We start from the raw sequence: 13,608 nt of genomic DNA, 5'->3' as shown, positions 1-13,608 counted from the left end.
AGACAGGAGGTCCAGCTGGACGCTGAGACTACTGCGCTGTGGACACACCTGATCCCAGATGCCGATTCCCTCTGCTGTGACCCAGGGAACCTGCAATCAGGTAACATTATTTCTCACAACTACCAGGTAGTGAGTGGGACTGACCTGATTGTTCCTGCCTCAACGGCAGGGTTTCCAACACACCCAGTCCCCCAGAAGGGACAGGGAATGAAAGCCGAGCCGGTTTTCTTACAGCCACCAGCTCAGTCTGTCAGTCTGAGTCTGACCAACAGTGGTTCACCCAGACTGGAGCTGGATGGTCAAGTCACCCGCCTGCCAGTGCAGGACATCGCAAAGAGGGGTGTCAGAATCCCCGCCTGCACTGACATGGGCCTGGTGGGTGATAGTAAGTTCAAAGACAATGAACTAGCTATCCCAGTGCGGGGGCAGCTCCCTGAACCCCTAGCGAGGGAAGGGGGGAGCGAGCAGGTGTCCTACACCCACGCCCAGCGAACGATTGTAAACATGCCGATAGAGGGATTCCTCAATCAGGAAGTGTGCAGGGTGGACCTGAACAGTGAGAATGGGGTAACAACCCCAGATCACTCAGGTGCTCCAGATGACCACTCAGCCGAGGGTCAGGCATGCTCCACCGCTGCACCGCCCCCTGCAGGTTTCCTAGAGCACAGGCATGAACAAATCGAAAAAGCAGATGCCCTGGAAATGGAGGAGCAGCATCAGCCGCTGCGTCAGATCTCCCCAGATTTCCAGGATGTTGGTGCCCAGGATGCCACATGGCATACTGAGAAAGACACCATGTACACGCTGCGCCAGCTTAGAAAGGCAACAGTCACTCAGAAGGAGATGACTGGGATCAGCCACCCGAAAAGACTTTTGGGAGGACTGATTGCTGCCGCCGCTGTTGCACGTTTGCTTTTTCTGGTAGGTTTGTGTGCTACTGGCACTCTCACCCTGACTGCCCCAAGAAGGCAGGTGTCAGAGAGGCCAGAGGGTAGTGACAGACTGTATCGACAGCAGCAAAAGTTGGAAAGCTTAGGGAAAATCCTACAGGCAACTTCCTATGCAACAGGGTTAAACCTTATTCCCCAAACAGTGGACATGATTGTTGGTGTTATACAGTGGGTTTATGCTTGTGTGCAACAGGCCAGAATGTTGACACAAGACCTGTTAAGGGAGCTTAGTGCCACTGTAGCCAGTCTAACCACGGCACAATTCCCAACCCACTTGATTCCACTCTTCTCAGTAGAGGAGTGTGTGACATTAACCCCATCGTTCATAGCTCACCCAGAAGGCAAACCAAGATTGAATTCGGTTCCAAATCTTGAGATGGGTATGGCTACCAAAGCTATCCATTGGCTGTGTCTAAACGATTCACCAATGAAGGGTGTAAAGCTACTAACGAGCAGAGGAAGGTTAATGAACCCCATGAAGAGCAGGTGGGAAGTAAATGGCTGGTCAGCACACCACGTTTAACTGACACTGTGACTTGTGACAGGCATGATGCAGCTACCTAATAAAACAGTTCCTTTAAGTTCCTGAGGAGGCCATAGTACAGCATGGTAACTTAACACTGTACGGTCTAGAACCAGACAACATAAGACCAAACTTGAGGTCATGGATGCCTTCAGATGCCACACTAAGGAATTGGATAGAAATCCAAGAAACAGTAAGCCCTGAAGAGGTACAGGTAGTTTAGTTTGCTTTAATGGAACAAACCTCCAAACCACCCTAGCAGATACCCAACACAGGTGTTGTGGTTTATCGGGGGGCTGGGAACAGGAACTGTTGTTATTGTAACACTACTGCCAGGTAGCTGGATCATGACTGACAGTGTACTCTGAATGATGTACTCTCACATCAAGATGTACTCCGGGTAGCATGAATGAGTCAAAGGTAGCATGACAAAAGAAAGGAAGTGACTTCTCCCCAAATATCTACCACAGAGGTATCAGATATTGACAGTGAACTTCCTGATGTGTAATTCCTAGACTTAGATAATGTCTCCTACCGTGTTTATACATACTCCAGATGTTATTCATCCTGTTTGTATCCAATGCTGGTTCTGGTATGAATTCTCGAGGAGTAATGTGGACATTTAAGATTAATGTTCTAATGGCAAGGGACATCACTTAACTTTTTTTGTTTTGAAGGCAACAACGCCTCAGGACCTCGTGACCTTCAAAAAGGGGGGATATGTAGCGGCGAGGCTTAATAATAAGGCAGAATTAAGTGTTTCTGAGCTTCCCAAATGAGGCCCCATTTCTCTGTTCATCTCTGTGGTGCAGCCACAGAGAGACCATTAGGGTGATTTAAGGTTTCCTAGGACAGCTCCCAAAGGGGGGTGCACTTAGCTAAGCCTGGCTATCATGATCAATGGTCATCCACTGGCGCCTATCAGTCTAGGGAGTGCCGGATGGACATCTGGACTGCATTACTAAGTGTCAGGACTAAGTGACTCATATCTCACCTTGATCAACCAATCAGGGACTGGTAGGGCTGAGTAACCCACGTGGGACTCTGATGCCCATGGAACTTTCAGCCAATCAACAAGCTGAAGTTCCTCCAGGTAAAAACAGGCAACACAGGCCTGGAGATTGAGATTCAACAAGATTCAGATTCAACAAGATTCAGATTCGGGAGATTCAGTAAGATTCTGGAGAGGATTCTGTGGACTGTTCTAAAGGGAGTTCAAAGGAGAATTCCAGGGCAGGACGGCCCAGGAGCAGAAGGCTCCCAAGGGCAGGACATTCTCGCAGCGCGCCTCCTGACCATCCCGAGACTCAGCCCGGACAACCACGGAACGGCCAGTGTGTCCGAGTGCCAGAACTTTCCTTTGTTCTAAGAGTCTAGAGTGGAGGTTGCCAGAGAGTAACCAGCAGCAGGCCTCGTGGACAGGTCAGAACTGTGGACAGCTGAATCACTATTCAGAACTAGCTCTTCATCAGGAACGAACCGGTCCTCTTCCTGACTTGCTGGGATCCACAGTCATCTTTTCTCCTGTGCACAAACTTTGCTAGTTAAAGCCAACACTAACTAGCCGGTCAGTGAGCATCAGCAGCGCACCGTCGCAAGCCGCACAGCACAGCCTGGCACGGAGCCAGAGAGCGCGGATTGGACAGCAACAAGCCTGCAGCTGATTGTTTGTGCCTGCAGGAGATCTGAATCCCCAGAAATTGGATGAGTATTCAACTTCAATGCATTACAGCTCGAGAATTCAATTGTTATCCAAACCAGTTGATATCAGTTTAATTCCTAAGAGTTATGTACTTGTTTTGAGTATCTAATGTAGAAGTTGTAACCAAGTTCATTTATGAAACGGTCTAAATGAATGATATACTGAACGTATGTCCTCTTGATGTGTAACACTTCGTAACTGAATGAATATATATCTTTTGTATTCTGATAACCCTCTCGATAAGATCTGTTAGGTTTATATGCATATTCTATGTATTAATAAATGTATCCTCGTGTATTTGTACCTGTGTGTGCGCGTTGTTTGAGTTATATCGCATGGTTGGATTCTAAAGCCATCAAAAGAATCAACTTTGTGATTTACTGCTACAATTAATAATTGTCTCAGTAAATGCCCAAACCCTACAGAACTGGTGCCTTCAGAGAGCCACTATGATTACATATTTGGCGTCCCTGAACGGCTATGAAACACTACATAAATTATGTAGCTTATTTTTGCATTGCTGGGAACACCACGAGGCTACAAAGCGGCAGCTATTCACTTGATTTTTTGTGTCATGCCATTTAGACCATGTGTCATAAACGTTCTAAATATTAAAGTCCATTCCATAGCTCAGCTATTTTTCTGTGTATAGAAATCATGTTGATAATTTAAAGTTAGTATTTGGCTTTCTGTGGAAAGGTCTTTGTTATGATTAGTTCTGAAATATGTTTGGAAATATGTAATGATTTTTTTACCATGTGTCAACATTTGATGGTATGACTGCTAATGCAAAGCACACATGAGCATGTATGAAATGTTCATGGTTATGGGAGAGGAAAGAAGGTGGAAATGATTTTGTTATACTGTAAACAAAGCACATAAGGACTTTTTCTTTTCTTTTTTTGACCTAGAAAACTCACAGCAACTTGTAATTTTATTACTGTCTTTCTGTCAGGGCTCAGATGCTGTTGGATCAGTACAGAAAGAAATCCAAACTCTACCGGACCAAAGTAGTGCTTGCACCCCTGGGGGATGATTTCCGATACACAGAAGCTTTAGAGTGGGATCAGCAATTTCAGAATTACCAGAAACTTTTTGATTACATGAACTCTCATCCAGAAATGCATGTCAAGGTAACTTTTTTTAAACTCTGTATGAATACATGATGATGATTTTATCATGATATTAAGATTGTTAAACTATTTTATTTAGATTGTATGTCCAATAAACATTTAGGATAATTTGAATATGGTGAATAATGTGTTCAGTTATCAAATAACCGGTTAATTTGATAAAGTTATCTTGATTTCTGTTTCATATAAAGGAAGAATTGTTAATTTTAAAACCCATATGCAGAACCTTTATCATTACTGTGTACTTTCATTTTTTAGTTTTCCCTTGAAAATACCTTTTTAATTTCTAATATTTTCTTTTCTCAAAAGTTTCTGGTCTAAATATAACTCAAGTTCTTTGAAACTGCTCTTTTTGCTGTTTGGATGGATGCAATAACTTTTTTTTTAATTTATGAATATCATCATGGAAGCAATAAAAAAGTTGTCACTTTTAAATAATATATATATATCATTAGGAAACTCCATTTCACAGTCCCTTATGTTTACAGAAATTGCAGGATCATTACAATTTGATGAAGTATGGTTTTTGTCCTTTTGTAGGCCCAGTTTGGTACAATTTCAGATTATTTTGAAGCCCTTCGCAAAGCTGCTGGTATTGGCCAGGTGAACAGTGCTCCTTCATTGTTTCCAGTCTTAAGTGGGGACTTCTTCACCTATGCAGATCGGGATGATCATTATTGGAGTGGATACTTCACTTCACGCCCTTTCTACAAAAGGATGGACAGAGCTTTAGAGTCACATCTGAGGTAGGTTTTCCTAAAATCATTTACAAAATCTGCCATAATGATATTGTCTGTTCCTGTGTTAAACACGAAGTAGAAAAGCATTGAGAGTATGTCTTAGATATTTGAATATTACACCTCCAGCCTTCCATATAAGGTGAGACAAAAAACATGTTTGATTGAAAGATATTCAGTGTCTCTTGGATACCCCCCACTCTTCCTTGTTTGTTTGCAAATTCTGTGTCTAGTGTTAAGAATTAATTTTAAGTGAAATGTTCAGTTTTCACTGACAAACGTAATAGGACATTGAATTGCAGTAGTATGCTATTAAGTGAATTGGCACTTAAGAAATTCACCAGACACCGAAGCATGTTACTACTGGTGACACTGCTAGCACATGGGCAGACATTAATTATGGGATTTAATTGACTGTAGTTTAAGAGCTGAAGTGTAAGAATGGGAAGCAATAAACATAAACAAGCATTTAAAAAATCTTTATCTCAGGGGGTAGACATTATAGAACAGACTTCTCAGTAAGTGTTATACTCTCAGATGTTTGATTTTAGTCCAAAAATAATTCATATTAAAAAATATAATTCCATAAATATACTGCAGGAATTAGAGTTAAAAAGAGTGGTGTAAACTCATGAATCAATAAATAAATGAATCCGAGGTAAGTTTTAATTAGAGACTGAGGAGCAAGAACTATCCAATTCTTTCAAATACTGAGCTTCATTCATTATTTTACTGTTGATCTCAATGTTAATCAATATATTTAGGTGTTTTTTTTCTGTAATAAAGAAATAGAATCATATATGAAAATTGATATTGACAAAGATTACAATCTTACTCTTTTTATACATACTCTTAAAAATAATAATAAATGTTCTTGAGTAGCTTCTTTCATGTGATTTCTGAGCGATGGATACAAAACCCCCAAGTCACAGAGATCTTTTGTGAATTGAAGGCTGTCTAAGTCAGCTGCACAAATGTTAGACTATGGGCATCATCCCAAAATAAAATGGCAGGAAAGCAGAACTTACATAAACATTACTTTGTGTAACAATGTTTGAATATTGTTAATCTGGTGGTGACACTAGGCCTAGGAAATTATTATTAAAGAGTATAAATATATAGTGGTTTCATAAATTATAAGTAATGAATTGGTCATTTTTAACATTTTGGGAGAACATGAGGTTTTGGTACAGTCATGCCTCGTGGGAAGTTTATAATGCTAATTAAGACAGGACAAAGGTTACAAATGAGGAGAACATTCAACCCATGTAGCTGCTTGTTTGGTTGCCAGTAGCTAAGTGATCCAGAGATCACATTCGGCCATTGTATTGTGTATTGGCTTCAGAAACATGGCTGCATAGCTTGTTCCAGACTCAATCAATGTACTTCAACGGGCGGGGAAACATAAAGTAGTGAACTCCTGTACTCTGTACACATTAAACATCATTTTCGAAGTGTATGCCAGTCTTCAGTGGAGCTGTGCATTAAAGGCTAAATTAGTAAAGCACACACATTCTAACCCAAGTTCTATCTAAATTGTTTTGAAATTTCTACAGTGTTTGTTAATCCTCCTGTTTTGTTATGATCTGCAAATATCTAAGTTTACTAAGTACTAGATAACTAATTATTTTAAATGTGTTTGAAGTGGGTATTGTATGAACCCCTCTTGGACCCTTTCACATTTTGTGTTACAGTATGGAAGTTTCAATTGGGATTTTGGCCATTGATTGATAATATTTCAATCCATTATTTTCTGTTTTATATTTCTCATTTATTTTGGAGACTCTGTAAAAAATTGTTTTCACTTTGTCATTAGAGTGTTTTGTGTTGATCAATAGCAAAAAAGGGTGGTGAGTGTTAGGTTTGGTGTTGAAATTTGAGTGCAATATAAAAATACTGGGTTAATATCAACTGTCTTAGCCATATTTAGAAAATGTTGCTTGTCTACAAAATAGATTTTTTATTGGTTTCTTTGGTGGGTGATCCAACTCAGTTCGCTGTGTCATCTTATAATTTTTAGACAGTTAATTTTATATATAAATATATATTTAAAATGTCACCAGTTTAATCCATATTTAAAGAATGGGTATGCATTTATCCATACCAAGAATCATAATTCTTATCTGAATCACATATTCAGATAGGATATGTGATTCATATACTGTATTTAGGATGTGTGATTCAAATATTTAGTTACATTTGTCGTTAAAAAAGTAAAGATTCTGTAAGAATATAACAAAATATTGATATCCAGCTTGATAAACTCAAACCAGGATTCCTGATATTTTTTTCCAGGCCTTATTTTGTGCAAATTATGAAAATCAGGAAAAGAACAGTTATAGTCAACAAAATGTTGTGGGTTGGATGAGTACTTATACAGTTACTGACATTGTAAAATGTGACAATTTACCCAAAAAAGAGTGAAGGTTATGTAATCTAGGGCTATGATTTGCTGTACTATATGAAAATACAGATGTTAGTTATCTTTGGAATACAAGATTACTCAAATCAGACATTAAGGTTATTTTACTGCCTGCTGCTTTGTCTTGCAGGTTCAATCTCCAGCTACACTTCCATTCACACAGTAAATTATGATCTTCTCACATCTTTTCTCTCTGACAGATTTTATTTCAATATATTTGAAGTGTCCTTTGGTTAGATGACTCTCAAAATTCAAATTATTGGTTGTGTTTACATTTCTGGCAGTTAGATTGTTTGGGCGTGCGCTAAATTTCACACTGTTTGTATTTTAAAAAAGTGAATAGGAACTGCCCATTAACTTGTTGGAATCTGAAACATTGATGCTTTTACTGGAGACATCACCATTTGGATCTCATCCTTCCAGTCTTGGTTTTTTTCACACTATTGTGTCTGTTGATAAAGGTAACTGTTACTCTTTCAATAGTGCCAAGAAATCCAGATTTTAGGTGTTTTTATTTTCACAAAGAATCTTATCCCAGAGTTTTACCCACCCTTTAAATACAGGTAGAATTTGGTAGCATCACATCTCTAATCAGATAAGTTGTATTCTCATATCTAAGTCTTATGAAAATAGTTCCAGGGTAGTAGTCTTCGAAGTATTCACATCCAACATACATAACCTGTGAAACTCTTCTCTTTTGTTGGAATAATCTTATAACCATTGGCATGGCATTGCATGCAGTATGCCAAGTTGTTATAGCTTTCAGGCCTTCTTGGTTAATTATAAAATTATTAGAGCTGAGTAAGTCAATTAAATTTTATTGAGAAGATCATGAAGCAGAACTAATTTGACCATTTCCAATTACTATGCTAATTTTTCACACACCAAAAGAGGGGACTGCAGGTGTGCTTACACAAATCACTTCTTTTGAGGGTTTTACTTGCTAGCACAGAGTGTTTTGCTTACTTTGCAAAGGGTCATCAGTAATGTTTAGATAAAAACAATTTAAAGTAAATGCACTATGTGTTGGCTTATCCCTGATTTCATTATGCTTTTTGGTGAAGCAAGCATGATGTGGCTTAAATATCTTTTCTTTTGATTAAGCGCAAATAATTTGATGTAAGTGTTTTCTTGTATATAATTGCTATATGCTTTATGTTATTCATTCAGGAAGAAAAATTCTTGTTGATCACAGCACTGTCATCCACATCCTGTCTCTCTCTCACATATTTACTTGTGTGTCATGTCCATTTATTCTGTCTTATTTACCAACATTCTGTAAGAAAGATAAAATAGTATGGTCTGAAAAAAAGAAGAACAGGGGACAGCTAGATAAAAGAGACAAGTGATAAATATGCATCAGATAGATATAGGTTAGCCTACAATTTTTGCTACAGCACTGTCACTCTTTAATGTTGACAGATTGCTGAGAAAACAAGGAACTGAGGCAGTGGTGCAAGCCATAAATCTTGTGGTAGTGGCACTGTTGATTGAGATGACAAATTAAATACAGAAAAGCTTCAGTTTCGCTTTGGTTAAATGGACTTATAAATGTTTATGTGTGAATTCTTTGTGGTGTGTGGAGAAACTGCCTCATTAGAAGTCAACACAAATCATTAATACTGTGCCCACAGCAATGACATACGCAGTCTTGTCTCTCTTTTAGTGTGTATGAACAGTGTAGGCTGACAACAAAGCTGGCGCATATCTTTGTAGATGCGCTTAATTTTTCCTGTCACACTGTACAAAGGCTCTGAAATAAGTAGCTGTGTAATAGGACTATTTCAGAATTCTTCCTACTCTACTTCTGGCATTTTGCATAATGTACTTCTGTATCTGGACTATTGGTGTTTTAAGACATACTAAAGTCTAGTTTTGTTATTTAAACATCAATCATATAGCATAATATTTGGACGTTTTTAATGGAAATCCACATTTACTATGAACTAAGCTGAGCAGTAAATCTCTTTTGGAGTCTCCAAGAATGCTACTTGCTGTTATGAACTTGATTTAAGAAGAACTTTGCTTGAGTGGGTAAGGATTAAATTAAATATGCATTCTATCTTGAATTGATACAATAATTTAGCCTTTTCTTTAGCCAACTCTACCCCCTTTATACAGTTGGGCTGTGTGATAGATTAAATAGGATTGATATGAACCATAGACGTCTAAGGTATAGTCTTAATTAGTTGTATCTCAGAAATAGAAATATTGAAACACTGTCTGTGGTGCCTGATAATGTTGTTTTAATACTTACAGGATCTCGGAGATACTCTGAAACTGAACATTATTGTTATTGTTATTGTTATTGTTCTTATGTTCGTATTTTGCTATTTAGCTCTATACAAAGACGACCAGCAGGCAACATAGATTATGACCCTGAACTTGTTTCTCACATTTTGTTCTTTAAGTAATATTATCATCTGGTGATTGTCCTTGCACTTTGGTTGTGTTTGCCATAATTGTACAAGAGATCTCCTTGCCAACTTTGTTTCATCCACTTTATGTACTTTGTAAATCATCTAAAAAAAACTGCAGTGTCAGAAGAAATGGGCAAATCCTAATAATGTGCTTATGAGAATAGTCTTTTTTGCTATTTTATCTTCAGCTTTGCTATGCGGATGAGGAAGTCAGGACCACTCTGTAATGAACTGAGAGGTACAGTTAATGTATTAACAATAGAGATGGGGGTATTGGAGGAGAGTTAGCACAGATAAATGTGGATGCTTGACAGGAATGAAGGCTAGTCCTTGTTATGAACTCCATTTGCAGAACGTATTTATAACAGAGGATTGAATATCCTTAAATAATATGGGTAAATCACTTACAAATAATTCAGTCTATAGTTTATTGTTGGGTTTTTTTGGTCAGTGGGCTTTAACACCATTGTGTATAATTAAAAATTTCTGCAAAGTCATCCATTTTCATTCAGTACAGCTATGGAGTACCGTGTATATCTGCTTTTGGGATAATCTGGGCTTTTCTATTTGTTTTGTTATACTTTTTTTAATTTTCATAGCCCATGATACCATAGCGCTCTCGGGTTCACGTGGGTATGCGCCCTCGCCACTGCCACCTCAGGTTGGCCCCCCACCGCTGGGGACTCGAACCCGGTGTAGTGTGCTCTCACGAGGCACCAGCTCTGTAGGGGTTTGGGCATTTACTGGGACAATTATTAATTGTGGCAGTAAATCACAAAATGATTCTTTTAATGGCCTTACATTAGATACTCAAAACAAGTACATAACTCTTAGGAATTAAATTGATATCAGCTGGTTGGGATAACAATTAAATTCTCGAGCTGTAATGCAGTGAAGTTGAATACTCATCCAATCTCTGGGGATTCAGATCTCCTGCGGACTCAAAGAAATAGTTGCAGGCTTGTTGCTGTCCAATCCGCGCTCTCTGGCTCGGTGCCAAGCTGTGCTGTGCGGCTTGAGAGAAGTTCCTGTGATGTGCTGCTCTTTGAAGACTCGCTAGTTAGTGTTGGCTTTAACTAGCAAAGTTGTGCTCAGGAGAAAAGTTACTGTGGGTCCCAGCAGGTCAGGAAGAAGACCGGTTCGTTCCTGATGAAGCGCTAGTTCTGAATAGTGATTCAGCTGTCCACAGTTCCGACCTGTTCACGAGGCTTGCCGCTGATGCTAACCTTGGGTGGATCTTTTGGTTACTCTCTGGCAACCTCCGCTCTCGACTCTTAGAACAAAGGAAAGTTCTGGCACTCGGACACACTGGCCATTACGTGTTGGTCCGGGCTGAGTCTGAGGATGGTCAGAAGGCGTGCTGCGAGAATGTCCTGCGCTTCCCAACTGTTCTGGCCTGCGGGCCGTCCTGCCCTGGAATTGTCCTTTTTGGAATTCTTCTACAGGCTCTCTGTGTTGCCTGTTTTTACCTGGAGGAACTTCAGGTCATTCATTGGCTGAAAGTTTCATGGGCAACAGAGACCCACGTGGGTTACTCGGCCCTACCAGTCCCTGATTGGTTGATCAAGGTGAGATATGAGTCACTTACTCCTGACACTTAGGAATGCAGTCCAGATGTCCATCTGGCACTCCCTAGACAGATAGGCACCAATGGATGACCATTTGATCACAATAGCCAGGCTTAGCTAAGTGCATCCCCATTTGGGAGCTGCCCCTTATCAAAGAAACCTTAAATCAGCCTGCATGATTAGCTTCTCTGTGGCTGCACCACAGAGATGAAGAGAGGGATGGGGCCTCACTGGCAAGGGAGCAGAAAACTTAATTCTTGTGTTTTAATAAGCCTCCCCGCTACACCGGGCCTCTGGCGTCACTCAACAGGGACCCAGCCAGTTGAGCTAATGGGAAATCTCCCGTCATCCCAATGGCTGCGGTCTCCGGTATTAACAGGGAAGGGCATTGACGTCACCGCGCTGGTAAGCCAACTCGCACAACCTGTAATGGCGGCCGTATGCGTTACACTCTCCCCCGCTTAATTCGCCGTCCTTGGCGAAGGGCTATCCCATCTGACTCCTGACACCAATGTAGCACTCTCGGGTTCACGTGGGTATGCGCCCTCGCCACTGACGCCTCAGGTCGGCCTCCCACCGCTGGGGACTCGAACCCGGGCCTCCCACGTCACTCAACAGGGACCCAGCCAGATGAGGTAAAGGGAAATCTCCCATCAGCCCGACGGCTGCGGTCTCTGCTATTCACAGGGAAGGGCGGTGACGTCACCACACTGGTAAGCCAGCTCGCACAACCTGTAATGTCGGTCATATGCATTACAATACCAACATTATGTCTTTATTTAACCTTTGGAGCTAAGTCTTTTCAACTGTTCTTCTAATTGATACAATATCCAGTATCTTCTATTAGTTTACTGGAATGTACTGGTACTGTACCGGAATGAATAATTTTCTTAAATAAATTAAATATAAAAATATATAATTAAGCATGGAAGTGACTACACTAACTTTTGGACAGATGTTGTTATTTTAGAGATTTGATATTGTTGTAACAGAAAGAATAAGGTTCTGGATCCCGAGATGAAGTTAAACAGATGAGTTTATTGCATGCAAGGAACAATAAAGCTGAAGTCTTGTTTCCTGCAAGAAACAACAAAACCGAAGTATTGTTCAAGGTGCTGGTACAAACTTTAGGTTTATATAGTCCTTCCTTGCTGCTTCGGACGTCATTTGTTGTTATGGTAAAGGGGGGAGATCACGTGTTTTGCCAGTTTACAGCCTTTTGGCCAAATGGTCAGGGATTAAGTCCCCAGGGGTTTTCCTAGCTGGCATCTGGAATCCTTATCAGTTAACCCCCTTTCCTGCCATAAACTCCTGTTGCTTAGAAGTCTAATCTTCAGGCAGAACTGACTTAAGTTAACCCTTTTCACATCTTATGTCTTACTTCATTCCCCCCTTATACAATATGGCATACGTAAGGACTGCCTATTTTTTACACATACAATGTCAGGGCAGATCTTTCCTTTCTCGATGTACAGGCATGCATTACCATGACATTGTGCGTTCCACAGTTACAACAAGATGTGATTGATGTTGTTGTATAAGTGATAGTTACAATTATACATATAAAACAATCCTAATCCTACAAATAAAAAAAGTCCTACCCCAGGACCCAAACGCAGCCATGTGGAGATCTATCGTCAGGATCTTGGAATAGCAATATTGACCCAACTCTGATCTATCATTTTTTGGCTGATAGATATGCCAACACCCAGAATGTATTGATACCATATCCCCAGTAATGCTCCTCAGGCCTAACAAGCACACTGTTGGTCCACCTTAGGAAGCATCAGACACAGAAACGGTAACAACATCCTTCTTTCTGTTCACTCAGTCTCTGGTGCCGTGGCTTGGTGAAAGTGCGATGCGTGGGTCCAGCGATCTCATCCTGTCACTCAGATGGCACAGTCAGTAGTTAGTGGCACTTGATATGGTCCCTCCCAGCAGGATTGCAACGTCTGGAAGCGTATATCTTCTTCACCTACACCCACTCGCCAGGTATCCGGTTGTGTTTCCCCTCTACTGGAGGTCCCTAAGCGTCCAGCACCTGTTCACGAGCCCTGTGCACCGCTTCAGTTAACAAACCTACAATAGTGTAGGAACAAGTAATAGGTTTATTTCATGCTGAAAAAAAGAAGAAAGAGAACACAACGTTT

General features: G+C 40.4%; 1 protein-coding gene across 2 annotated transcripts in view; it reads left to right on the top strand.

The window, feature by feature from the left end:
- Nucleotides 1-13,608, top strand: part of man2a1 (mannosidase, alpha, class 2A, member 1) — a 248,185-nt gene that overhangs the window by 115,808 nt on the left and 118,769 nt on the right. For both annotated transcript variants that reach the window (XM_088911950.1, XM_088911951.1), the window contains exons 8-9: nucleotides 4,131-4,308; nucleotides 4,849-5,054. In XM_088911950.1, coding sequence (XP_088768076.1) covers nucleotides 4,131-4,308; nucleotides 4,849-5,054 — 384 coding nt within the window. The remainder of the gene's footprint in view (nucleotides 1-4,130; nucleotides 4,309-4,848; nucleotides 5,055-13,608) is intronic.

This window comes from Atractosteus spatula, chromosome 3 (genome assembly GCF_055471065.1).
Source record: "Atractosteus spatula isolate fAtrSpa1 chromosome 3, fAtrSpa1.hap1, whole genome shotgun sequence".
Taxonomy (NCBI): Eukaryota; Metazoa; Chordata; class Actinopteri; order Semionotiformes; family Lepisosteidae; genus Atractosteus; species Atractosteus spatula.
The sequence above is the reverse complement of the archived record's forward strand: the minus strand, read 5'-3'. Positions and strand labels throughout refer to the sequence as shown.